This window comes from Paralichthys olivaceus, chromosome 3 (genome assembly GCF_024713975.1).
Source record: "Paralichthys olivaceus isolate ysfri-2021 chromosome 3, ASM2471397v2, whole genome shotgun sequence".
NCBI classification, from domain to species: domain Eukaryota; kingdom Metazoa; phylum Chordata; class Actinopteri; order Pleuronectiformes; family Paralichthyidae; genus Paralichthys; species Paralichthys olivaceus.
This window is the reverse complement of record NC_091095.1, coordinates 4,027,757-4,052,788: the sequence shown is the minus strand read 5'-3', so window position 1 is coordinate 4,052,788 and position 25,032 is coordinate 4,027,757. Positions and strand designations below refer to the sequence as shown.

The 25,032-nt window shown below is 44.0% G+C and overlaps 1 protein-coding gene and 1 long non-coding RNA gene across 3 annotated transcripts in view; one reads left to right on the top strand and one right to left on the bottom strand.

Annotated features, from left to right (window-relative positions):
- The window catches only part of tns3.2 (tensin 3, tandem duplicate 2), a 34,934-nt gene extending 25,303 nt beyond the window's left edge, over positions 1–9,631 (top strand). For both annotated transcript variants that reach the window (XM_069521386.1, XM_069521390.1), the window contains exons 17-27: positions 4,452–4,608; positions 4,765–5,195; positions 5,389–5,472; positions 5,601–5,732; positions 6,051–6,146; positions 6,475–6,552; positions 6,894–6,971; positions 7,216–7,384; positions 7,565–7,633; positions 8,279–8,308; positions 8,648–9,631. In XM_069521386.1, the coding sequence (XP_069377487.1) occupies positions 4,452–4,608; positions 4,765–5,195; positions 5,389–5,472; positions 5,601–5,732; positions 6,051–6,146; positions 6,475–6,552; positions 6,894–6,971; positions 7,216–7,384; positions 7,565–7,633; positions 8,279–8,308; positions 8,648–8,789 (1,466 nt within the window). In that variant the 3' untranslated portion in view covers positions 8,790–9,631. The remainder of the gene's footprint in view (positions 1–4,451; positions 4,609–4,764; positions 5,196–5,388; positions 5,473–5,600; positions 5,733–6,050; positions 6,147–6,474; positions 6,553–6,893; positions 6,972–7,215; positions 7,385–7,564; positions 7,634–8,278; positions 8,309–8,647) is intronic.
- Positions 7,276–25,032, bottom strand: part of LOC138407069 (uncharacterized) — a 38,782-nt gene continuing 21,025 nt past the window's right edge. Inside the window, exon 3 of the long non-coding RNA XR_011240507.1 lies at positions 7,276–7,416. This is a non-coding gene — a long non-coding RNA (uncharacterized lncRNA). The remainder of the gene's footprint in view (positions 7,417–25,032) is intronic.

Genomic DNA, 25,032 nt, shown 5'->3' with positions numbered 1-25,032 from the left:
AGCATCCTGAGTCAAAGCGCCACTGCAACTAAAACTGCAGCAGCGGCTCTAACTCTCTTTATAAAGCCATCAACTCATTATCACAATACTTCAGATGCCGATAACCCCCCCCCTCCTTCCCTCTCTCTCTTAAACTGGCTCGTAACTCCGTCTCTCTGCCGCCACTTCAGTCGGTCGATAAAGCTGTCGACCCGAACGCCAGCAGAGAACAGAGGAATCTGATTTACAGATCAGTTTGTGCTCTCCACGGAGAAATGCTCACAGCTCCTGAACAGAGGAGGGCAGACGCAGCGGGGCCGAGGTTGATTGATTTGAGTTTTTATCGAAGTTGGGAGTGTGAAGCTTCACAAGTGATCACATTCTGATGCAGAGCCAAGTGACACCAAGGAGAGAGCCGCAGGAAACACTCAATCATTCTTAAAGCAAGCTCAAATAAATACCTGTAATGTGAAAGAGATCAAACCATGGTGACAGAAATCGCTGCTCAGGGCTTCACTTCTGTTATACTTTCACCAAGGAGCTGATATGTTTTAAAACTAAAACCAGCTCCATGCTAACAAACCCTGAAAATGACATGACCATTCACGTACACTGGTCATGTGGTGTAAAGAGAAAGTAGATTGTCTCCTGGAAAATACTACAAACGAGGAACAGTGAGGGTGAAAAGTAAGAAATGTGAGTCCGGAGAAGAGCTTGATGTCCAGAGATTTAATCTTCCTCGTGTGAAGAAGCTCCTCGTCTTTCCAGGTTGACGTCTTCCTCTACTACGTGTACGGCTCCTCTCCTTCATCCTGAGATATTTGTATTTTGACATTTTCCTCTGTTTTGATTTTTCATTTTAAAAGCATAAATACAAACTTTATTTTACCCTGAACGAACTTTATTGGATGATATGGATCCTCGGTGCGTCTCAGTGTAGCAGCAGGTGTTTTCCTCCTCATCATGTTCTTGATCTTTGGCCTCGTCTTCTCTTCTCTTTGTCTGTATTAGCGCTTTGAACAGCTGTAACACCAGGGCCTGTCAGTGTGTGTGTGCGTGTGTGTGTGTGTGTCTGTGTGGTTCTCACATTCCTGTAATCAGCAGGGAGTCTGTAAACCCACTCATGTCGTCCACATGTATTATTGTGTGTGTGTTTAAGTGTGTGTCCACTGTGATGCTGCTCAGTGAGCGGAGGAATCATAGAGAAGTGTTTCTTTGTCAGATAAAACACTGGAGCTCTGTAGCTGCTCTGAACATGTGACGGCTGCATGTTTTCCATCGTCCTGCATCTCCTCCCTGTTTCTCTCCTCCCTGCCTTTCACACCATCCTCTTCAGGCAGATGCCAGCGGGCTCTGAAGTCCGAGGTAGGAAATATGATGTCAGATATCAGCTCCAGATTGACCTCTCGGCGGTTTTATTGATTCATGGGATTGATCTGCGTCCCACGCGTGAAGGTATGCACACGTTTTCACCCCGAGCCGTAAAACCATCGCTCTCTGTGATCAGGAAAGTGTGTATGTGTGTGTGTATGGGTGGGGGCGTCATTGGCTGGTGGAGGTTGGCAGTCGTGCCCACATGGGTCTGTGCCATCTGGAGTTGGTTTTACACGGTTCGACCCAAACTAAAGAGGCTTTGTGTTCACTCAGAGCTGAATGAGTGAGGAGGAGGGAGGACAACAGACTGTTGACAAAAACTAAAGCTGGGGGGGATTAAAGAATAAATTTAATCAAAATTTGATAAATAGGTTAATTTACAACACAGACGTTCTTCACTGCAGCTATTTAGATTTGAAATGTCCTTGAGTTCTCCTGCAGGGGACGCATGTTCGGTTCAGACACTTCTTCCTCGTGGCCTACAGTCGTCTTGCTCGCACTATTGGTTACTCTGCCCCCCCGTGATTTCTGGTGGTACTGCTCCATTTTGACAGTTTTGTCCGTATCCATACGTTTTGTACAATACGAAATGAACCTTTGAAACCAAACTAGTGCTGATGTTCAATGGCATTAAGAAAATGCAGGATAATGTTCCCGCTCAGTCCGTCTCACCAGGATTCTTCATTAAAGTTTGTTGGCCTGAACGTGTATCTATGGAAACCGTGCAGCGTGGCAGCGGGAGGTGAAAGGTGTGTGAGCACGGCAGCCTTTACAGAGCGGAGTCTGGTCTCTGAGGTCGGGGGGGTCGTGGGTCAGGGTGGGGTCAGCCGGCGTTGCCACAGTTTGAGCTGTTCTGTAATTAACTGGATGAGCTGTGATGAGCCGCGGAGCAGCAGATGTGACAGAACCGGGAAGCAGCCGTGGGAACCGACAGGGAGAGATGAAGCTCGGCTGCTTTCTGGGAAACTGACAGCGACTGTGGGAATGTCTGAGGAATCCTGCTGACCTCAGTTCACTCAGCTGGTGTTTGTCTCCCAACAACAACAACAACAACAACAACTACACAACCTCGGATCATCTCTGCTCTCTGAGTTTACATGTCTGTGTCAGGGAGGCTTACGTCTAACTACAACATAACCTGCTGTGGGCCCTTGACCTTTAACCTCAGAGGGTTGACACACAGTGGGAGGTAACACGGTGACTTACACCACCAAACCAATATGAGGAAGCATTTCGTCTGTTTGTCTGACCTGAGTTCTCAGGTCAGATTTATGCTCCACACATATCGATAATATAATTCTTTGCTTACTGACGTCATACTTGATGATGATTAAAACTACGGAAACAGCTAAACCGTATATATTTATAACTGTTCTACTGAAGAGATCCTGAAAGTGGTTCTACAGTCACATTCCACACTGCAGAGATAAAAGTCAGACAGACACAGAACATATGAAACATAACTTTCAGTCAGAGCAGCTGTCTCTCAGTCCACAGATAATCTGATACACCATAAATAATGTACAGGCTTCATAGACCTTTGTGTGGGAAAATAACTTTATACTGGTGGCTGCCAGTAGTACAGGTCATAAACTCCATCTCCTATTGTTTGTCGAAAATCTAAACACACGTTAAATACATTTTTTAAGATGTTGGTTTGTTCAAGTGGTAAGTTTGGTTTTAATTAGATGTTTGATGACTCATGTGTGTCGGTGAAACCTTGATACCACAGCCTGAAATGTAGCGGAGCAGAAGTATAATGTTGCATACAACGGAAACAATACTACAAGTGAAGTACAAGTACGTCATGCAACTTCAAAAGTGCGTGTAGCGTTTGCATCATGCATACAATAACACATTCTCTCATTCATAAGCAGCACACGTGTGATTATCTAATCCACTTGAGATGCTTTAGCTCGTCCAATATGATCCGAGAGACAAAGCTGTCGGTTGAGAACAAACTCCTCCACCTCCGAGCACTTGAATGGAGGGAAGGAGAGAGAGGGGTGGGGGGGGGGCACCCGAAACAAGGAGCTCTTTATAATGACCCACTCGCTTCACGATGACTCATCGGGCCTCACAGGCCTGAGGAGGCCTGTCCTGGTGTTTACTGAATGACACACTGTGTTGTCAGAATGTCAGAGTGTCAAGTTGGGATGTTTGAAATGGACTCAAACATCTCACGCACGCACGCACGCACACACACACACGCACACACACACACCTTGGCTTAGTGATGTACACTGTCAATCACTGCCTCGCTGAAAATTAACTTCCAGTTTGTTTTATTAGACATGAATGAACTTCAGGACTAAAGCAGATGTTGTTTTGCTTTTATTTAATTTACACCCCACGAGAAATGTAAAGAGTTTCTGGTTTGTGCCAGGTTAGTCGTTTAACTCTAAACGAACAGCCGCCCTGAAACGTCAAACTATTCAGCTTGTTTTTGGCTTCTGTTGCACGTTCCAATCTGTACCTCCCTCTACGGACAGTAACTAATAATTAACACACTGCGTTGTTATTCTGAATCTACACACAAATGTGAGCTTTAGATGTTAATATTAATATTTTTTTACTTTCAGACATTTAGTTTCTCCTGGCTGTAGCAATTTCTATTTCTAACTCAGAATCTAGAATTCAAACCACATAGAGAAAAAACAAATCACTAAATGCAATGATTTGAGAAGAATAACCTGGATATGATGCTTTTCATTGAGTAACTAAATTACAGTGAAGGCCTTTGAGATGACATATTACTACAGAGTATAATTAGATGTGGATGATTCAGACTGAATGATGACGAGGTGGGAAAGCGAGGATGGTAAAATTAGATTTCTTTAAAACAAGTGAAGACTGAAGTTCAAACACTTGTAAAGAAAGTGGGGACGTTTTTTCAAACAGTTGGAATTTTACAAATCCAAGTATGAAAATAAAGTCAGAGGGTTGAGAAGGTGATAAAACTCTTTTTGTGTTCTGCTCTGTTGTTGCGTATTGATAATCATTCTGGGACTTTCTTTCAGAACATCTGGTTAGTTTTTTTTACGTGATGACTCTGTGAAGTAAAAGACGACTGACTTTGTGTTTCTTTTCTTTTTCAGATGCCAGGAATTTCCTGGACAGCATGAACCACAGCGGCGGCTCCACAGAGGGAGAGCTGTTCAGATCAGACGTGTCGGTCACTCCTGCTCCCTGTCAGAGGATCTTCGGCTCCATGTGCTCGGTGTCGTCAGGAAGCCCCCTCCCGCACACAGACAGGTACACACACACACCCACACACAGACAGGTACACCCACACACAGACAGGTACACACACACACACCTACACACAAGTTCACATGATGACGCTAAATACTGACTTATAAAAATCATATAAATTCTCATTTCCTCTTTCTCTTTCCTCTCTTTCCACAGTGCCACCCCTCCTCCAGTGTGGCATGACCGGACTCCACCCCAGCCCTCACCCCCTCTCTCCCTCAGCACTCCCAACGCCCACAGTTCTCCCAGGGGGCCTCTGAAAAGCCCGGTTGGAGGTGTGAGCGTTCGCAGAGAGACGGACAGCCCAGACTTGTCCTCTCTGTTGTTGGGGAACGGCAACCTGGATCACAGCCTCCTGGAGGCCATGGAGGGACTCGGGGGTCTGAGCCTCGGGGGAGACGGGGGCCTCGCTCCACTGCTGCCTGAGAAGAGGAGATGGGGTGAGGGGGGGGATCTTGGCTCCCGCTCCCCTTCTCTAAGCGGTTTTTCCAGCCCTCATAGTGGAAGCAGCATCAGCATCCCGTTCTCATCTTCCATGACCCCGGACCCCCTCAGAGGACTCAGCGGGGCCCCTTCACCCGGAGCAGGTAAAAAAGAAAGGGATTAGGCTTCTCTCTCTTCTTGGTGGAGGTAAACATGTCACCACCATAGCTGGGCAAAAGATCTTTGTGATTTGAGTGGACTGAACTTTTAAACTATCTCTCACTCACTTTTTGTTTGTCATATTTGGGCTGAATCTAGACTTAAACCTGACGTCAAGCTTAAATCTGTGTCTTGCAGACTTTGGCAGTAAGCAGGACACCGTGAAGTTTGTTCAAGACACTTCCAAGTTCTGGTACAAGCCCGACATTTCCAGAGACCAAGGTAAATATTGATTTTGGACCAGTTTAGCCCGACACGATAACGTGTTCTTGTTTCGATGTTTACCTCCATATTCAGTCTGAACGTGATGAATCTAACTTTAGCTTGTCTGTGTTTCCTCCACTGAGCAGCCATCACAGTGCTGAAGGACAAAGAGCCAGGCTCGTTCGTCGTCAGAGACAGTCACTCGTTCCGCGGAGCGTACGGTTTGGCTATGAAGGTGGCGACGCCCCCTCCTTCTGTGGTACAACAGAGTAAGAAAGGTACATTCAAGATGTCGGGGGTGGTTTTATTTCACTGCCATCTTTACTGGTTTTTGTACATACTTATGGTGACTTATGGTGACTATTAGACATATAAGTACTATAGTATTTTGATGTTATATATTTGAAACTTCAGTGAGCAGTTTGATTCCTAAATTGAATATTTCAGAAGTTAACGTTATGAGATCTTATGGTAGTTGATGACTTTCACCTTCTCTGAAATTTATTTTTTAATATGCAGACCGACAGTTTGTTTACTCCTAAAGTAAATATGTATAATTACATATATACTGATATTTCTTGTTTGTGTTTCTGCAGCAGGAGACTTGTCCAATGAGCTTGTGAGACATTTCCTGATCGAGTGCACACAGAAAGGAGTTCGTCTTAAAGGCTGCCCCAACGAGCCTTACTTTGGTGAGGATGCAGTGAACCAATCCAGTGTTTCATTTCATGTTGGTTCATTTTGTTTTTTAAAAGTTTCAAGTTGATTAAGAAAAGACATCGGGGGGGTAATATCTGCTGCATGTCTTCTTTTATATAGTGGTGTAAATTCAGATAATAGGTTCCTGTTGTTTCCTGCTATAAAATAAACCACAACAATCACTGCTAATAACTTTACTTCCTCAAAGTCTGAGAACTGTTCACCACACAGACACAGTGGCCTCCTCTAGTGGTCAGTACAGTGAGGTGCAGCTGTCCCCATCACTAACACTGACTGGGTCTGATGTTATTTCTGTGACAGGAAGTCTCACTGCTCTGGTGTGTCAACACTCCATCACTCCTCTGGCTCTGCCCTGCAAACTCATCCTGCCTGACAAAGGTAAACACGTCTCTCTGTGGTGGTGACGACATTTTAGCGACAACAAGGAAACACACGAAAACATGTTTAACATATATTCATATTCGAGGAAGACTTTCAAACCCTTCCTGTGGGTTAAATGTGCAAATCAGGTTTTTACAACACTACAACACAAAATGTTTTCAAAACCTGTAATCACATTTAAATCTTCATTTCTTCTATTATTTTTAAAAATAACTGCTGCATGAGTGTTTGCACATAGTGAGCGAGGACTGCAGAAGTAGTTGTTGTGTGTTTTTGGCCAGTGAACTCATGTGTGTGTGTGTGTGTGTGTGTGTGTGTGTGTGTGTGTGTGTTTGCAGACCCAGTGGAGGAGCTGAATGACTCATCTGCACAAACAGCGACAAACTCAGCAGCTGAACTCCTCAAACAGGGAGCAGGTACAACACAGATGTCACTTATGTACACACATCAGTGTGTGTGTTTGTTTGACTTGTGTGTGTGTGTGTGTGTGTGTGTGTGTTTGGAGGATGTTCATTTAGTATCAACACACACATCAGTGATGCTTGTATCCACTACAAAATACACAGTTGTGTGTGTTTCCATGAATACAATCATTGGATGTAAATGTTAACTGAATGAATGTGTTTATCTGTGTGTGTGTGTTTTTGTGTTGTTGCGCAGCGTGCAATGTGTGGTACCTGGGCTCTGTGGCGCTGGAGTCGTTGACGGGACACCAGGCGGTGCAGAAGGCGACAACAGTGACACTCTCCATGGACCCGCCGCCGGCCTCGACCGTGGTCCACTTCAAAGTGTCGGCACAGGGCATCACGCTCACCGACAACCAGAGGAAGTGAGCAAACGCACAACGCAGACACACACCGTCTGACACAGAAAACACATGAGCACACCAGTTATACGTCTGGATACACTTCAACCACGTTCACACACGTCTCATGTGTCTCATGGCTACTTTATAAACCACACACACACACACGGATGAGCTCATTTCTGTCTGTGCTTGATCCTGCAGGTTGTTCTTCAGGAGACACTACGCCGTCAACACAGTTATATTCTGTTCTCTGGACCCACAAGGCAGGAAGTGAGTGAACTGTGACAGGAAGCAGAGGAGAGAGTTTCTCCACGTCGGCTGTACAATCATTTTATTCTGTTGTTCGTCTAAAAGGTCCAGACACGTACAGAACACAGACCCTGCTGATTGGCTGATGCTATTGATGAATGTTTATTTTCACACAGGAAAGAATTTCATTTTTGAATCAACCCAACACTGAATTAGAATCTGATTATAATTTGTATCTGCAGCAAGTTGCACTCATAGATATCAGTCCCTTAATGTGCCTATAAGAAAACACACATGCTCTTACAGTACATCTATTCTCTGGAGACTCCTCGTAACTTAAACTTAATCCTGAACTGGGGTTTTTCTTGTATTTGGAAGCAGTAAAAACTCTACTATCTGAGCACAAATTTCCCTAAATGTCTGGTTTGTTATTTCAAAACACGAGTTATCTCTTGACCCATCCTCCCGTCAGGTTTACTAGAAAATCTGTTCAGTAGTTTCTGAACGGACAAATGAAGAGGGGTTAAAATATAACCTTGTAGGAGGGTGTATGAATATTAAACCCTTGTTTGAAACGTAGGTGAATCTGTTGTGGTGCTGCTGTAACTTCACTTTTCTAAATGTGAACATGTTTAATAACTTCATCCTGTGGTTCTGATTAAACAGATGGACAAGAGGCAGCAGCTCCACTGCGAAGTAAGTTTTTATTGTCTACACTCCTCTTTATCCCCCCCCCCCCCCCCCCCCCCTTTGTTTTCCAAGAAAAAAGGTTTTATTGTGGATTTGCATCTTTTTTCACAAACATACAAAGAGTTCTGGAGTCTGCTTCCAGGTCTTAGGGACTGATATAAGAACAACAGCAGACATGAGAAGCATCAGTCCCAGAATAGTGGGACTGTTTGCAGAGAGTCAAAAACTGTATGATTAAATGAGACAAAGAGGAAACTATAAACTTCTTACAGCTGCATTTCAAGTCCTGTAAATGTCATTTATTTTTCTATAAACGTCTACATCTGTCCTCTTTCTTTCTGCCAGGATCTTTGGATTCGTCGCCCGGAAATCTCAGAGCGAGACCGAAAACATGTGCCATCTGTTTGCCGAGCACGATCCGGAGCAGCCGGCGAGCGCCATCGTAAACTTCGTCTCGAAGGTCATGATTGGGTCGCATAAGAAGTAACGAGAGAGAGAGAGAGAGACTCAAACTACAGACTGAGGCTCAGCTTCAAGCCCACGCACTACTTCAATATGAGTGAAGTGAAATAAAAATAAGACTTCTGCAAAAACGTTTTCTCCCAAGAAAAAAAAAAAAAACATGAAGCCACACACTCCGGCCACTGGTCCTGTCGGTCCAACCTGCAGAACAACCAGCACTGCCACTAGAGGAAGCCAAAACCTCCATGTATAAAGTTAAAGGATCTACTATGAAAACCAGATTTTATCACATTTTAAAACTTTGTCTGACCTGTTTGTACTTTAAATTCACCACATCACACCGTGTCAGCTTCCCGCTGGAAGTCACCGTCGACAAATAACTAATTTCATTGTGATTAAACCTGAAGAATATCAGATATTCTGCACATAAATATATGAATTTAAAAGTGAGGTTATGATTTTTTCCTTTGTTGTAAAAATGTATAAATCAGATTTCAATGTTAAAAACCCAGAGTTACCGAACGTCAGGTGACAAAGCCGACGACGTGGTTGCTTTGTGCTTGAGATGGATTTATTGTTTTGTGTTTATATTTTGCTCAAAGTATTTATCCCTTTTTACTGACTTGTAAAAATCGTTGTTTTTCCTGAATATATACTTGTCATATATTTTTGTATATTAACACAAACTGTACAAATAGGATTAAAGGCAGCGTACCTCACAGTTTATACATGACATTTTATTATGGGTAAAATTTGGTGTATTATTTTGTATAACAGTAAGTGATCTACATAACCTGCCCTCATGTTGTGACATTTTATCAGTAATTGAGTCACTATGATAAATATCAGAATATATTTTACATTTCATTTTGTGGCTTATTTGTAAAAGCACATTTCCACAGTATCCGATTCTGGAGCCTCATTCAAGGATCAGTTCGGTCATGCACGGATCTCAGGGCGAAGAAGAGGAGGAGCCACGCACGTAAAAGACGAAGACGTCCACTGGGAAAGACAAGGAGATTCCAGAGCTTTTGCGCTGCAGTGAGAGCAACACCTTAATGACATATTATCAACTTATTGATTAACTGTGATATACAGCAGTTCAGTACGAGAACAAACCCCAGAATATCACTCAGTAGAGCCAAACTATCCCTCACACAATTAAATCCTACAGAGGAAATATAAAAAGGAAGTGGTCTGATGTTAAAGGACTTTTCGAAGAAAATTACAAGATCTGATGCATCCGCACCAAAATATTTGTTCTTCCCAGGACCCATCACTCCTCCATTATTGGAGGAAATCAGTTGAGTGGCTCTACACGTAACATATACATTTTTCCCGTTAGGATCTCTGCATTATTTCTCGAGAAATCTACAAAAATGTTGAAATACGCCGTCTCTCACAGCGTAAAGAAGTTTGTTGAATTGATCCTTTAAAAATAGAAAGTGCAGTTTGCAGTTTTGCCAATAGATGGCAGTAATCAGCCATCAAACGTCCCCCTGCATACAAACTTAGAGAAAGGATGAGTTCTGCAGCAACAAGATTCTAAACAACTTCAGGATATTCCACAAAAGGAATTCTTCATCGTCGTTGCTTTTATCATTGCAGCAGTTTTATAACAAGAAAAAACAATGAGAGGAACCGGATGTACACGTGCCGCTGAGACAAACTGAGCAACGACACGCGAAGCTTGTGTGAGTGACAGAAACTGAGGGAGAGCGTCCTCAGATATACGGTGATGCTCCGCCTGCGTCCGTCTGCTCTGCATCTTGATTTCAGATCATCAGATACCAGCCGTGAATGAGGCTCTATTCAGGCCCCTGGTCTCTGTGGAGGGAGCCGAGGAGCTGGAAGTGGGACAGAGACGAGGGGACACATCACTGTCCTGCTTGGAGAGAGAGGGACGGCATGGAGAGTGGGGGGAGTGTAGTAATGGTGTGTGTGTGTGTGTTTGTGTGTTGGAGGGGGTTGGGGGTGATGGAGGTGTTGGAGGGGTGGGGGGGCCAGTCGGTGGTGGATGACCTCACCATTACGGCAAACTTTCCCACAGCCTGCACACAAAGAGGCCGTCAGAAGGTAAAAAGGATGAGAAAGAATAGAAATTTAACACAGTGTGTAAAAAAGGAGGCAAAGTGCTGAGGAGCAGTTTGCTTCAGAGGGGGAGTCGTCCTCCTCCTCGGTCCCTCGCCAATATTCAATAAAGCCTCTAAACCCTCCGTCTCCTCTTTGCTGAGTCACCTGCCGCCATTTTGTCCCCTAGCTGCACCCCTGCTTCCTGCTGCACTTCCTGTCAGGCACCTGGTGGCCCGGCGGTTTTCACAGCCGCCGCCGCCGCCGCCGCCGCCGCTCGACGACATCACATTCCTGGCATTGCTCGCTCCGAATGGTGTTTGGAAATCCAAAGGCCGGCTTCCGTTCGGGAATGCCTCCCTCACAGAGTCCCTCTCAGCCTCTGATCCCCGTCCTCCTCTCACTTTATTTGACTTAGCTATTTAAAGCCTATGCTAAGTGCACTGCTGGTGCTGCTGCTACAACACACACACATACATACACACACACACACACACACACACACACTTCATGTCACAAACTAAAACCACAGCGACCCACAAATAAACCCTTTACTATTTTTAATTTGGTGGGCAGGCGAGACGCAGCCTGCAGGGCTGAAGGCGACCAGGACGACAAACTCACTAATTTTCTCTTCAATTTGACATTTGACGCTTTGTTATTGCAGCAAATCTAGTTCGTAATTGGCACAGAGAAATATGATGATATATACGTACACTCTTTACACATACATACATATATAGCTGGAGATTTTGAGCTGTAACCTATAGAGAGTGTTTCCATTTTCTGCTGCTTCATACTTTCTATTAACCTACAGTTGTTTCACAGCTGCACATTAAGATTTTATCGAAAATTAATTCTAATTGTCAAAACTCTTCTTTTTCTACATTGTCTTATGTTACTTTCAAGTAAATGACTTTAAATTGCCTGGCTGTTGAATCACACTTAAATTTGCCAATGTTATTAATTCTAAAATAAATTCACTTTGATAGGCTGCAGTGCCGCTCACATGTTTACAGATAAGAACAACCAGTTCATATGATTTGCTGTAAAGAGTCTGGTAATAAACTGTTTTAATACTTATAATGCTCGAACAAATACTTTCAACACAGTACTTTTTCTGTAATTATATATTGACACTGTGAACTGACTGTAAATGTCGGAAAGTTTGAACATATACTATGATTTAAGAGACTTTGCTCTATACCGGTTCTCTTCCAAAGTGTTCTAACTCTTACACCTGAACCCCAACAAGTGGGCCGCTGCTTTCAAACTCACTCTGTGCAGCCATCGTCTGTGGACACACCCTGACCTCTGAGTTAAAACATCTCAAAGTTTCCAAAGAGACCAAATACTGAACATTACTCAGCAGTTTGAGTGAATATTCGTTGGAAAGGTTTGGTATAAAACATGTTTATAAAACTGTCAGTTCGTGTTTACTGCTCAAACCGGGTAAATCTTTCTCTACTGCCTCTGGCTTTATTAAACCGAGAGTTCAGAGACAATATATGACACATAAAATGGATATAAACACACACACACACTTATATGGGCAGGATATCAGTGTTACACGACATCATAAAAAGACAACTTTATGTTCCGTACTGTTTGTCCAAAAACAGTGAAACATGAACGCACCACAGTAACATTGGTCAAGGAACACAAAGTTCACACAGATATGTCTCATGGATACTTTATGAACTACACACACACACACACACACACACACACACACACACACACACACACACACACACGCCAATCACAATTTCTGGCCTACGTGCTCTCAGGCACATGCTGAGAAAGCAGTGCCTTTATGGCCGCCCTCTTCATGGCATTGTCTCTGGTATAACTGACTGAAACACAGTTTCACACGCGCTCTCTCGCTCCCACACACACACGCTCACACACACACACACACACACACACACACACACACACACACACACACACACACACACACACACACACACACACACACACACACACACACACACAAAAGGCCAGGGTACTTGGGTATCAGCATCAGTCTTAATGAACCTGTCTCCAGGGGGCGGGGCCAGGGTAATGTCCCACACAAAGAGCTCCCGCTGGGCCACCGAGCCAACCAGAGGCCAACAGATTAACTTGCATTACATCAGCATCCCCACAATACACCTAATGAGAGAGGGATTATGTGTATGGATGCGTGTGTGTGTGTGTGTTGGTGTGTGTGTGTGTGTGTTGGCTCTCATGCCATTGCATCACTAATTAAATGCCATGACTCACTTTTGCTGATTCAGTGTGTGTTGGGCCGTGTGAACACAGACGTGCTCGGGGACCGACGCACATCTTAACAAACGTCTTGTGTCATTAAAGCTGCGCTAATCAATATTATATATCAACAATGGACCAAATGACTTGATGGCGTGATGAGTGAACTCTCCATTGCCCCTCAGCACTTCTAACTTTTCCTCGATTTACTGTTCCCACAAACTTTCTTTGCTAAATCCGGCCTAAGCTACCAGCTGTCAGACACAGCTCAGATGCTTTCAGACCTGCACTTAAGTCCAGACAATTTCCTGAAACTTTCCGGAGGGGCCGTCCGTGAGAACAGAAGTTCCTGAGGTTCTGGTCTGATGGTGCAGCAGGCAGAGGGAGGATGTAACATATTAACTCCGCTGCGCAGATCACATGTATTTTACAGTTTACATCACATCGCCACAAACTCTCTTGGCATCATCATCTCTCGTCAATGCCCTCTACTCATGTGGCACCACTTCTTCATCCTGAGATATGTTTTCGTTTTTTGCATCTGTAGTAGATGCTGAGTCACGGTGTGGGTTTAAGATCACGTAATCACAGCATCGCTTGCTTTGAGTCTGGCTTTTAAAGTTGTTTCCTTCATTTATCATCTTAATTGTTTAGTCTGCAAAAATATCCTGGAGTCTTTCAAGTTGACGTCGTTGTCGGCATCTATGCGACGTCTTCTGCATGTATTAGTGAACTTTTTGTTTCTGTTTCTTTCATTTTTGCATCCGCTGTTTGTTCTAAATGACTTAAACACACCGTGGACTTTTTACTAATGGAATGGCAGGAAAACTTTCAGAAAATATCCAGAGCAACTGTCAGCCCTTCCATAAAGTTTCAGGGATTCATTGCATGTCTAAACGCAGTAATCAATTTTAAAGCTGCTGCTATTTTAAGTTTAAAAAGTTGCATAATGTTTCTTTAATTGTGTATATATATATATATATATACATATATATATATACACACACTCTATCTTTGTTTTGCCCTGTATGAAAAACAACTGTATAGTGGTGTTTTTGTGTTCTGCAGTGTTTAAGTCGACCCGTCATATCCCTGGTTCACATTTCAGCCTCATTCTTGAGCCTCATTCTTCAGCCTCATTCTTTCTCCTCTTCTCTTTTATTTCCTGCCTTTTATTTTGCTTCTTGTGTGCACTTTAAAAAACTTAACAGAATGTGGGAACAAAGCAGCGAGTGTCTGTGTGTCTCCTGCGCTGCCATTCCTGTCTCTCTTTCTCTGTTTTGCCCCATCAGTATTCCCATTCAGCGTTTCTACCCTGTGAGTTTTTTGGATGGCGTGACCCAGATTTCTCTCTCTCTAACTTCAAGAAATAGAAGAGGAGATTGTTTAAAAAAAAAAAGCACTCAGACCAAAATCACCAAATAAAACCAATTAAATAATTGGAGAAAGGAAAAGAGCAAGAAACAAATAAAGTGAGCAGAGGGAAAGGGTGAGAGCAGGAGATACAGTGAGAAGGGCAGACAGAAATAGAACAGGGTCATTTGGGATGGCTGCACAATGGGCACCAGTGTGGAGAGTCTCCAGTATCGCTGCTCGCTGCCCCACATCCCTCCTGTCACACCCCTCAAATCTAACCAGGGGTTCTCTGCAGTAATATCGGGCGCAGGAACGACGGGCACTGGACTCTACCCAGTTGCCTGTTCTGTCTGTCGGTCGGTCTGTCTGCTGCCCTCTAGTCGTGGACCATAATTAGTTCAACAGTGCTGTCAGGTGTAACTGGATACATTCACGAATACGTTATTGTTTTAAAAATGCTAAGTTCAACGCTCAAAAACTCTGGAGTCGTGTGGACTTCAGGCGTAAAAATTATAACAGTGAGGATGTAGCCTGCGATTTCCGTGTGTCTTGACACTTCACTGATCTCGAGGTGGACGTCACAAATTACTTTGCTGATATGAAATTCTCCTTTTAGGTCCCTCATGGACTTTCCTTCATTACACCTTCCAAAGGTTCCTAAACACACACAACAGCATGTGTTCACATCTCCCAACACTAAACTCTGACTGAGACAGTCAAGCAACACGTTCAGTCTGTTGGTCCGATAAGCTTTTACATTAAGTTCAGTAAAAAATTAGCCAATATAATCATTACTCATGAGGTCAATGACTCTGCAGCTCAGGACCTCTCCTGTCTTTTATGGCCACGAAAAACAAGGATGTCTACACGATGGACGGTTCTGCATTGAGAGAATATTGCAGCTCATCTGATCTACAACCTACAGCCAGAAGGTGCACATGTCAAAAAGTTTAAGGGACAACTAAATTCTCACATGATCCTTCACATCCGAAAATTAGTTTATTATATGTTCCATGACTCCTGAGTCTCAGCTGATGCTCACTGTACCTTCATTAGGTTTGCCTGGATCTTACCATCAAAGAACATAAAATGTGAGAGAACACTTAAGTGCAGCGTGATTTGTTATTTCATTTAGATTTTCCCTTTCATTTTTAAAAGTCATCTTGTGTTGCAGGGTGAGAGGTCACCAAAACGTTCCCGAAATAGACCAGTGATTGGGTTACCAGTCAGTCCACGAGGTGAAGAGCCAATTTAAATCAGGCTGGTCTCCCAAATTTAGCATTACTAAGTTTAGGATGAGTAAATTATCAGGATAATTTACAAACCCCCCCTCCTATTCTAAGTTAGGTTGTCTGGGGAAAAAATAGCTCCTCAGGGTTTCTCTGAAACCTGCTAACTCAATAATCTCGCCTTGTGAGACGAGCCTCGGGCATGATTCACATCAGAGAAAACAAAGTACAGGCGTGAGTGTGTCGTTATTCTGCTGTCAGCTGCCCCGCACTGTTGAGTGTACTGAGGTTTGCCGTGATAATTACCAGATGTGTTCCTAAAATGGCTAATTTGTCCCATAAAGTCTTACACAAGATGAGCGGATGGGAGCTCATCTCCTCCTGACCTCTGCCGAGAAGAGAACTTCTACTTTGCACCTGGAACAGCTAATTGTGTCAGACGGGACTGATGGAATTTCGCGCTCCTCTTACAGCTGCTGCACACACTAACTTAAAAAACGTGGAGCATCACAGACATAACGACAGATTATGTGGCAGCATCCAGTTGACGCTTCCTGGTCAGCTCGCACTCTCGTTATTGCGTGTTTCTGTAGGAGCTGATTCAAAATCAGGGAGATTCATAATTGATATTATTAAGACTATTTTGTAAACCCCTCAAACTTCCAGATTATTTGGGCAGATAAGCGGCAAAAAGTGACCTCCAAAATCATCCCGATTGTCCTCTAGTGTGCAGCAGCCTTTACTTTTCTCATTTCACATCAGAGGCGAGTATTAAGTCCGAGTCCAGCCAGTGTCAGCAGCTCTGTCTCCATGCTGCCAGCACGGCCCTCCTCCTCCAGACTCCCTGACTGTGTGTGTGTGTGTGTATGCTATGATGTCATGCTGCAGCAGGGGTAGGGTGTGTTTGGGGTGTTGTGGGGGTGGGAGGCGAGGGGGCAGGATAACAATGATGGCTGAACCCTTGACCTTCTGGTCGTGACCTTCTAGCACAGAGTCACCACTCGAGTGAAGCCTCTTTGCAGAAGCCCCTTCACGTGGCAACTAGCCTACTCTTAGTATTAGCATGAGCTAATGACTCGGGTCTGGACCTCGAGGCCAGAAGGTCGAGCGAAGACCCTGAGCCAACTTCTCCCTTTCTGAGCGCCCCCGTCTGCATCAAGCTGACTCCACGTCTGCGGCAACAAACAAACTGAGAGTGAAAAACAGAAAAACACAGGTAACCTGATGCACGTTCACGCACTTCAGCTCATACACTCACTCAACAACAAATACAAGAATGCATGCATGAGCACACAATCCCATCCAGGTAGGGTTACCTCTAACATAAACATCTACACCCAAAGAAAGCAACACACCCTCTCGGGGACACATTCCTGTATCCTGAGCCCTGCCACTGATAAGCGTCTTGTGTGACCAGGACACATAGGCCGAGTTTGGGCTAATTCAGCACCTGGGAACCCCCTCCGCTCTCGTCCTCCACCCCTGTCTAACTCCTTCTTTGGGAACAAACCCAGCCTTGTGCAACTCTCAACAATGTCAGTGACACTCACTGCCACTAATTGTTAGCTCACAATGCTTCCTGGTATTGTGTTCAACAATGCCCACTCTGTATAGAGAGTCTAACCTACTTGTATTGTCGCTAATTGGTTTCTTGAGAGGAGGAGAAAATGGGGAGAGAAAGGGAGAGAAGAGATGTTGGTAATGGACTGCAGTTTCATTGGAGTCGCCAGTAAATAGAGTTCACAAAAGGCTTTGTGGGGTCGAGGGCCGAGGGTCAGAGGTGAAAAAGAAGAGGTGCACCTGCACTCTCCACAGGCCGACAATGAGCTTATTCAGCTGCTCGGCGCAGCAGGATGACAGAGGACGGAGGCAGTGGCTGTCTCACAGCCCCAGAGAGACGGGAGAGAGAGAGAGAGAGAGAGAGAGAGAGAGAGAGAGAGAGAGAGAGAGAGAGAGAGAGAGAGAGAGAGAGAGAGACACTTAAACACTGAGAGGGAGAAATAAAAGAGAGGCTGAGGGAGGGATGGGGGTGTATCTTTACATCTTAAATGTTTAGATGCTTTGTAAAGCCAACAAAAACACAGGGGAGGAGACGAGAGGAGATAAGATAGAAAAATGGGAGAAAGAAAGAAAGGTAGAGGAAAAGGTGAGATGGGAAGAACAGGAACATGGAGGAGAAGAGGTATGGAAAAGGACAAAATGAGTTATAAAGGAAAACTGACAAAGGAGAGAAGAATGAGAGAAAAGGGAAACATGGGAATTATATAAAAAGTAGGAGTGGATGGGGACAAGGAAGAAGAACAAAGAAGTGAAGAATAGAAAAAGAGGGAGGAGAGGTGAAGATAGTAGAAGAGTAGAGAAGATAAGATCAGTGAAGAGAAGAGCGAAAGAAAGGACAAAGAGGGAAGAGGAGAGAGAAGAAAAAGATGCAGATAGCGAATGGTTGGAAAAAAGGATGGAAGTGAAGTGGACAGCAGATAATGGAAAGACATATATGACCCACTGACACACAGGTGGTTAAAAAACTGAGCTGAAGGTAAAATCTAAAATAAACCTCAGATACATACAATTATCGTTTTTGTCATTTAATATAGTTCTTATTAAACGGATAAGTTTAAAGTACAAAACTACAACTTTTATAAATGAAAACAGTGCAGTTTGGACCTAGCCTCTCTCTTCGTGTTATATATTTATCCTGCACTGACCCCACGGTTCATGTGCATATTCAGCCAAATATTTGTGTTTGTGAGTTAAGTGCAGGGACTCTGGTCAGGGACCATTAATCCATCAATGTGAAGCAGTCTAGCCACATTATGTCGCTTTAATCACAAAGATATAAACCACAGCTGGATTAAGATAAATAGACTTGTATGTTTCCAGAGAGAAATCCTGGACCAGTGAGAGCAGCCTCCATTCCTTTCATAGCCACTTCATCAAACAACACAAACACACATACAGCACACACATAATCACCATTACATACCTGAGTCACATGAATTTTATTGCAAGTAAACAATGCAGCCGGTAGCCTCGACTTTAACCCTTCCTGGACTCATTGTATCATGAGAATAGCAGCGTTAGTTCAACTAGTCGAGATTTCTCTTGTGGGCCGTTGATCACATTGAACCCTGCAGACAACCATCACTCAACTGTCTGGCTCTGCAGTTCATACAAGTTTAGCTTCTTTATAGTTAATGTGTAGGATTTACAGCACATTTACTGCTTGGTTTGGCCTCACCACTCACATCAGTCTGGTTTCCAGCCACAGCAGACAGCTGGTGTCAGCAAAACAGAAAGACACTACAAAACACCAAATACTACCAAAACAGCAGACATATGCAGTCAGAGAAAACATCCACAATTCTATGTTGTGGTAGTTTGTGTAGTTTTAAAATGCATAACTGTTGCTACGACTATGCCTGACATCCACATTACTCTGGTGGTTTTCCAGCACCTAAACGTGGAGATTCGGAAAACGCGGCTGGCCCAATAACCCTGACACGATGTCACCGCCATCCTCTATCCTAGTTACAGTCATGGCTCCACAACCAGCAGTGAAGGGAAAGGGTTGCGAACACTTAAGTTGTGGTAATGCTTGACGGACTGGTCGCCGTGCACGCCAACTTTAACGTCAACACCTTTCACTTTTATGCTCGCGCTTGAGGCACAAGTGACTGGGTGTCTTCTTTGGCGTCCAAAAAAACAACACTGCTGGAAAAAGGCAGTAAAAGACACAAAAAGAACAGTTTGGGTAACAGCTTGTTCCCTCCAGGAGGCGCTGTATCAGGCTTGTGTGCACTTCTTTGCCCTGACAAACCAGGCTCAGAGTTTTTTTCCATCATGTCTTGCAGAAAGTCTCGTCTTTAAAAAAAACATCTCATCTCCCTCCAGGAGCCAACTGAGAATCTATATTCTCCAACAGTTCCACCTGGTTGTCAAGAAAAGAAATTCCTGCACTGGATTTGCATCACACGCGTCACAACATCTTCAGGTGTATAGTATGAATGTTTAGAAGTAAGGAGATTGTATCTGATACCAAGCTAAATTCAACTATTTCTGTCATACTCCTGATCCTCCAGTGTACCTTCAGGGTTCTGAGTGTCTCTCAGTCACAGAGCAGCACCCAGCATCCATCCTTCATGTCACAAGACTCGCCTTAAAGAAATATTATGACAGTTCTGTCAAGTCTGAAGACATCAGAGTTGTGTCCTGAATCAGATGCAGAAACTTTTGTTTCCAGCCAGCAGCTAAAACCAGCAGCTGATAAACCCTGACACACCCCTGCACAGTTCAACACAGTCCAGTACCTTGAACCTTATAAGGACACAAAGCTTCTAGCCCTGTGTTTTCAGTGCATCTAAGAAGGTTCCTTTGTTGAGAAAAAAAAAAACAAGTGAACTATTTGCTATGACTGCGTTTATTTTGTGTTTTTCACCTGATGTTTGAAACTCAGGGGACTAATAACAAAGCAATATGTGTTATGTACTTGTTGCCTGCTGGGACCTGTTATTAATATCAGCAACATTCCTCTGCCACTCATTTCTCTCTTGTTTTCTTAATCCATTTTTGGTATCTCCTCTAAATTCACTGGCCTAGTTTCTGTTCCTCGCTCTGAGGAATCTGCAACTTTTTTAGAAACAACAGATAACTCTCCCTCTGTCTTTCCCCTTTAATTTCACACAGACATACACATCCATAAACACACACACACACACAAGCTCACGGAGACACACTCCTGTGTGCGTTATATATTTTGCCTTGAAGTCCCAAGGCCATGTTTTTGTTTCCGTTGTAAATGTAACAGGGTAAATGCAGCCTCTGCTGACAGAGGAGTCCAGGCACTGGAGACACTCCCAGAATGTAAAGCTTGCAGTTCTGCATGGTTACATTCACTGGCTGGAGGGGGTGCACGTTACGTTGCCCATACTTTATCTATACACCCATGTGTGTGTTTGTCAGTTTGTCCGCATGCATAAACAGTGCAGTGTTTGTGCTGAGGAGATTAACACACTTTCACATTGAGAAAGAAACAACGATCTGAGTATTATACCTTTTATTCAAGTTTCATATGTCTCTGCAGATTAAAGCAGGTTTCTACTTGTAGATCAGGATCTGGAGGCGACAGGGGCTGATGTGCATCTCTCTTAAAATTATAACTACATGTCAGGAATATGCAGACAGAGCTTATGTACCTCTGTGACTGGTGAGAAATTGTTTTAAAGGTTGAAGAGATTGTAAATGGTCAAAACGAGCCGCACACTGAAGTTGTGTGTTTAAAAAACACTTGATCAACGTATATATTTTCAATCTTCACTGTAAACATCGATCTTTAACACTTGTTTTCCTTGTTTTCACATATGAACTACGAACAATGTCCAGAGAATCATGTCGTTCTTTCACACATGCTGCTGAACAAACGTGTGTTTGTCCATGTGAGACGTGTTCTCACCTACTGTAAATATTCCACTTGGCTGAGGTGAGGAGTGGCGCCTGGGTAGAGCATGCAGGAAGCAGGATCAAAACGTCATAAACACACCCACTCGCTTGCTGTGAATTCTACGGACAATGAGCGGCTCTATTCACACATAGGGTCAATCAGACATTACAAAAAACTCAGCTTAATTAAGTATCTGGGGCGTTTACATTCACACGTAGGTCTTCCAGATCCTCGTAGAGGTATAACGATAGATACGTTCATGGTTGCAGTGCGTGTGTGAAAGTAGTTATGGGTAAACTTGATGACCCTGTGCAGGACATAGCCCGCTCCGGACATATTCATGTAGTATTGCAATGGTACTACAATTACAATGTCCCATGTTCAAATGGTCCTGATGATCTTGTGCTCATGTGATTGATCCTCTGACAGCATCAATGGTGGAAATAAAGCAATGAAAGCGGATGGTCAGACTGAAAATAGCACAGAGGATGTGCTACTGTGATGAATGGATCACTGTCGATATAAATCAGGATGTGAGGTGATATGAGTTATAGATCCTCGAGTTTGGAGACAGATCAAACATCTGACACTTCTTCCACCATGAGAGAGGATTTTCCGTCTCTGGAAAGTTACAGCGATGCCAGTTATTTTATCTCTGGTTGAAGCAACAGCAGAAACACAACAACAACACTTCAAGGTCATCTTCCTGGAATGTGACCTCACATTGGTGTTACTGAGGAAAAGTGTTGTTTGGTTTTTGAACCCTCTGCATCGGAACCCGTGCTGTGCCCGCATAGTTACCTTGGTGTATTTAGGTCAGAGGATGAGCTTTTTGACGCAGAACTGACTTCAGCCATATACCGCTGCAGAAAAACATGTAATTTGGGGCGACCTAACAGCCGAATGGTTCAGGCAAATACCACATGGGCACACATGCCCCCGCAAGTTTGGTTTAACTACTGGAAATCCTGATCATAGACTGTATATAAAGATAGATGACATGACAGGCCCTGGAAACTGAAGTCAAATCATTCATGTTGCCCCCTGCCATAGATCCAACCGCCTCCATGTTAGTAGATGGGACATGGACCAAACTAAAATCAAAGTCTTATTTCTCTCAAAGATAGTGTTCATGTGTCTCATGAAGTTTTAATTAGTTATTTGATGATATATAAAAAAATAGGTGAAATGTCATGATTGACAGGTGAGACTGATTCAGGATTTGGTCGCGCACGTGCATCTGGGACCTCGATACTTCGGCTCCACTTCACGGGACACACTCTGGCTCCATATGCCGTCAAATGTGCAAGGTGGCAGCACCCATATCCCAGATATTTAAGCTTCATTTAAGCTTCCGAAGGAAGTTGTTATTATTTGGCTAGTTTAAAAAGGTACTACCTAACCCAAATTGTCATTATGGGGTATATTATGTCAAACTATAACACAGCACTCAAACATTAAAGTCTGACGGTGGGCATGCCCGACCCTTGGTGCTTGTGCAATCATCAACAAGAACAATCTGTTTATCACTTGGGTCGCACAGCATAGCAGGTTTTTGTGCCAATGCGCAATGCTAGCTGTCAATGCCATGCTGAAGGGAAATAAAATCCACAACCAGATGTACACCACCGTGTTGTGTTGTGGAGATGTTGTGAAACAGAAATAACGGTCTGACGGATACAGTAGAGTGAATAAACGCAACGAAGGACGCTAAGGCAGGAGTGAGCAGAGAAAAGGGCAAATTGAAAAGAAGGGGGGATGGGGCAAGTGAGTGCAGAGCACGATAAAGGGGAATGGGTGAGGGGTAGGTTACGTGGATGTAAGAGCGCCAGTGCAGGAGATAGTGAAAAAGTGAGTGAGTGGAAAAGAGAGGGAGGGAGAGCGAGGTGTTTAAATAGCCTACGTGGAACACCAAATCCCCTCAGCAGCACAAATCAGCTGACTGACTGTCACTTGCCAAGGAGTAGGTGGAGGTGGCAGGGAGGGCAGGGCTTATAACTCTCTGCACTGACACATTCACATTGCAGAGACGGGAGGGAGCTTTATGTCGGCCTCGGAGAACTCTGTCCTGTCTAAACATTAACCTCCTCCTGCAGTGGGAGATGACGAAGATGACCGGCGAGGAGAGGAAGAAAGAGGCAAAGAAAGAATAAGGACATAAACTGTCTGTCTCTTCCCCTATTGTCATTATTCAGCATCACTTAACTTCGTTAATAAGCACTTGTCAACACAACGAGTCATATTTTCTGCAAGGTTTTTTCAATGCAATAAAAAATAGTCAAGCAATCAAGTCATTTTCTTTCTTTCTTTCTTTTGAGTTCTTATGATCTTATTTTTATAAAATCTATCTGTGCAGCTGGATAATTTTAGTTGAGGAATGTCAATGACTGACTATTGGTCATGGTGTTTTCCTGTAGCTTGTTCAATACAGTTTGGATGCAGTACTTAATGGGGTAATCTGTTCTGCCACTAGTTGATGATAAGTAAAAACGATTTTACAGCAAATCTTTTTACACCAGAGTGCAGAGAAATGATTCTCTCAGGATCTTGTTGCCCCAGTGTCGCTTTCATTAAGCCTTGTGCTTCTAGACCCATCTCAAGAGCATTAACATTCTGTTTCGCTAGAAGTCCTGGAGAAAAAAACTGTACTTGTGTCATATGCGTCATCTAAAAGATGAGTAGTTAGCAGTAGTTTTAAAGTAGCATTTTGAGCTGAGTTGAGCAGTCCAGACTTTTTGGAGGCAGAGTGCAGAGAAGTTAGCATCCGAAAACCTTATCTCTGGTATCTTCTTCCAGATGGCAGCAGGCTGTGTGAGGGGTGGGTGGGGTCACTCAGGATGCCGGTTGCTTTGCGGGCCTGGTGGTTGTTGTAAATGTCCCAGAGGGATGGGAGTGAGGCACTGGTGATCTCCCCGTTCACTGTGTGCTGCAGGGTCTTGTGGTTGCAGCTCCAAAAACCACAGAGTGATGCAGCTTTGCTCTGGTGCCTCGGGGGAAGGACGACTCTAAAATTGTCTATAGGCATGAAGATGGGCGAGGAAGAGAACGAGGGAGAAGGGCTATATTTTCACTCACTCTGTCTCTCTCTCTCTCTCTCCTGAAGTCCAGCCGGTTTCCTGCTTTCCTAGAATAAGGCAGAGTTTATGAGGCAGGCAGAGGGCCATGCTTTATAAATGGCACCATCTAAACCCCTAAGCTTGGTCACTTGCTCGCTCTCTCCCGCTGTGTCACCCTGCTCCGATCTTCAATGGTGGTTCATGGCATTTGTGTAAGGGTAGTGTACAGTATGTGCACGACTGACACTGTCGACTGTGTTATGATTTAGAAAGGCAGGGAGGTGCCGCTTTTAAGTATCACAGGGATTCGGTTGTGGTGGACCTTTTAGATTTTTCAGCTGTTTTGGATTCCTACCATATTAACCTCCTCCTTTCTCACATTTCTTCACTCGGTAGAACTGTCACACTCTCCTCCTCGCTCTCCTCGGCTTGCCATGAAAGGTGACCAGCAAATTGTCACTCCCTATTCCTGAAACGCTGCCTCGAAACACTTCGCAGAATGTGAAGGCCATTCAGCGAAGGAGATGATAAATCTTCAGGCGACCTTGAGTCTCGTCTTACTCAGAGTAGTCGACTTGCTCCTTATCCTGCCATCACTCAGCTCTCACCCCTTCCCTTCTTTTCTCTCTTTCTGGTTCTTTCTTCTCTGTTGGGTGACTAACATCTTGGAGGATGAGGGTGGAAAACAGGCCTAACCGTCCTTAATGAATGCCAGAGACGGTATGTCACAAGTCTATGATTCATATGCTCTGTTATCTCAAAGGCTCTGTTCACCATAACACCAATCCCAAACATGATGAAGGAAAATTCAATCCACTGCACCGCCCAAAAGGCTATCGACAGCTGCCGGCAACTCTTAAGGTGGAA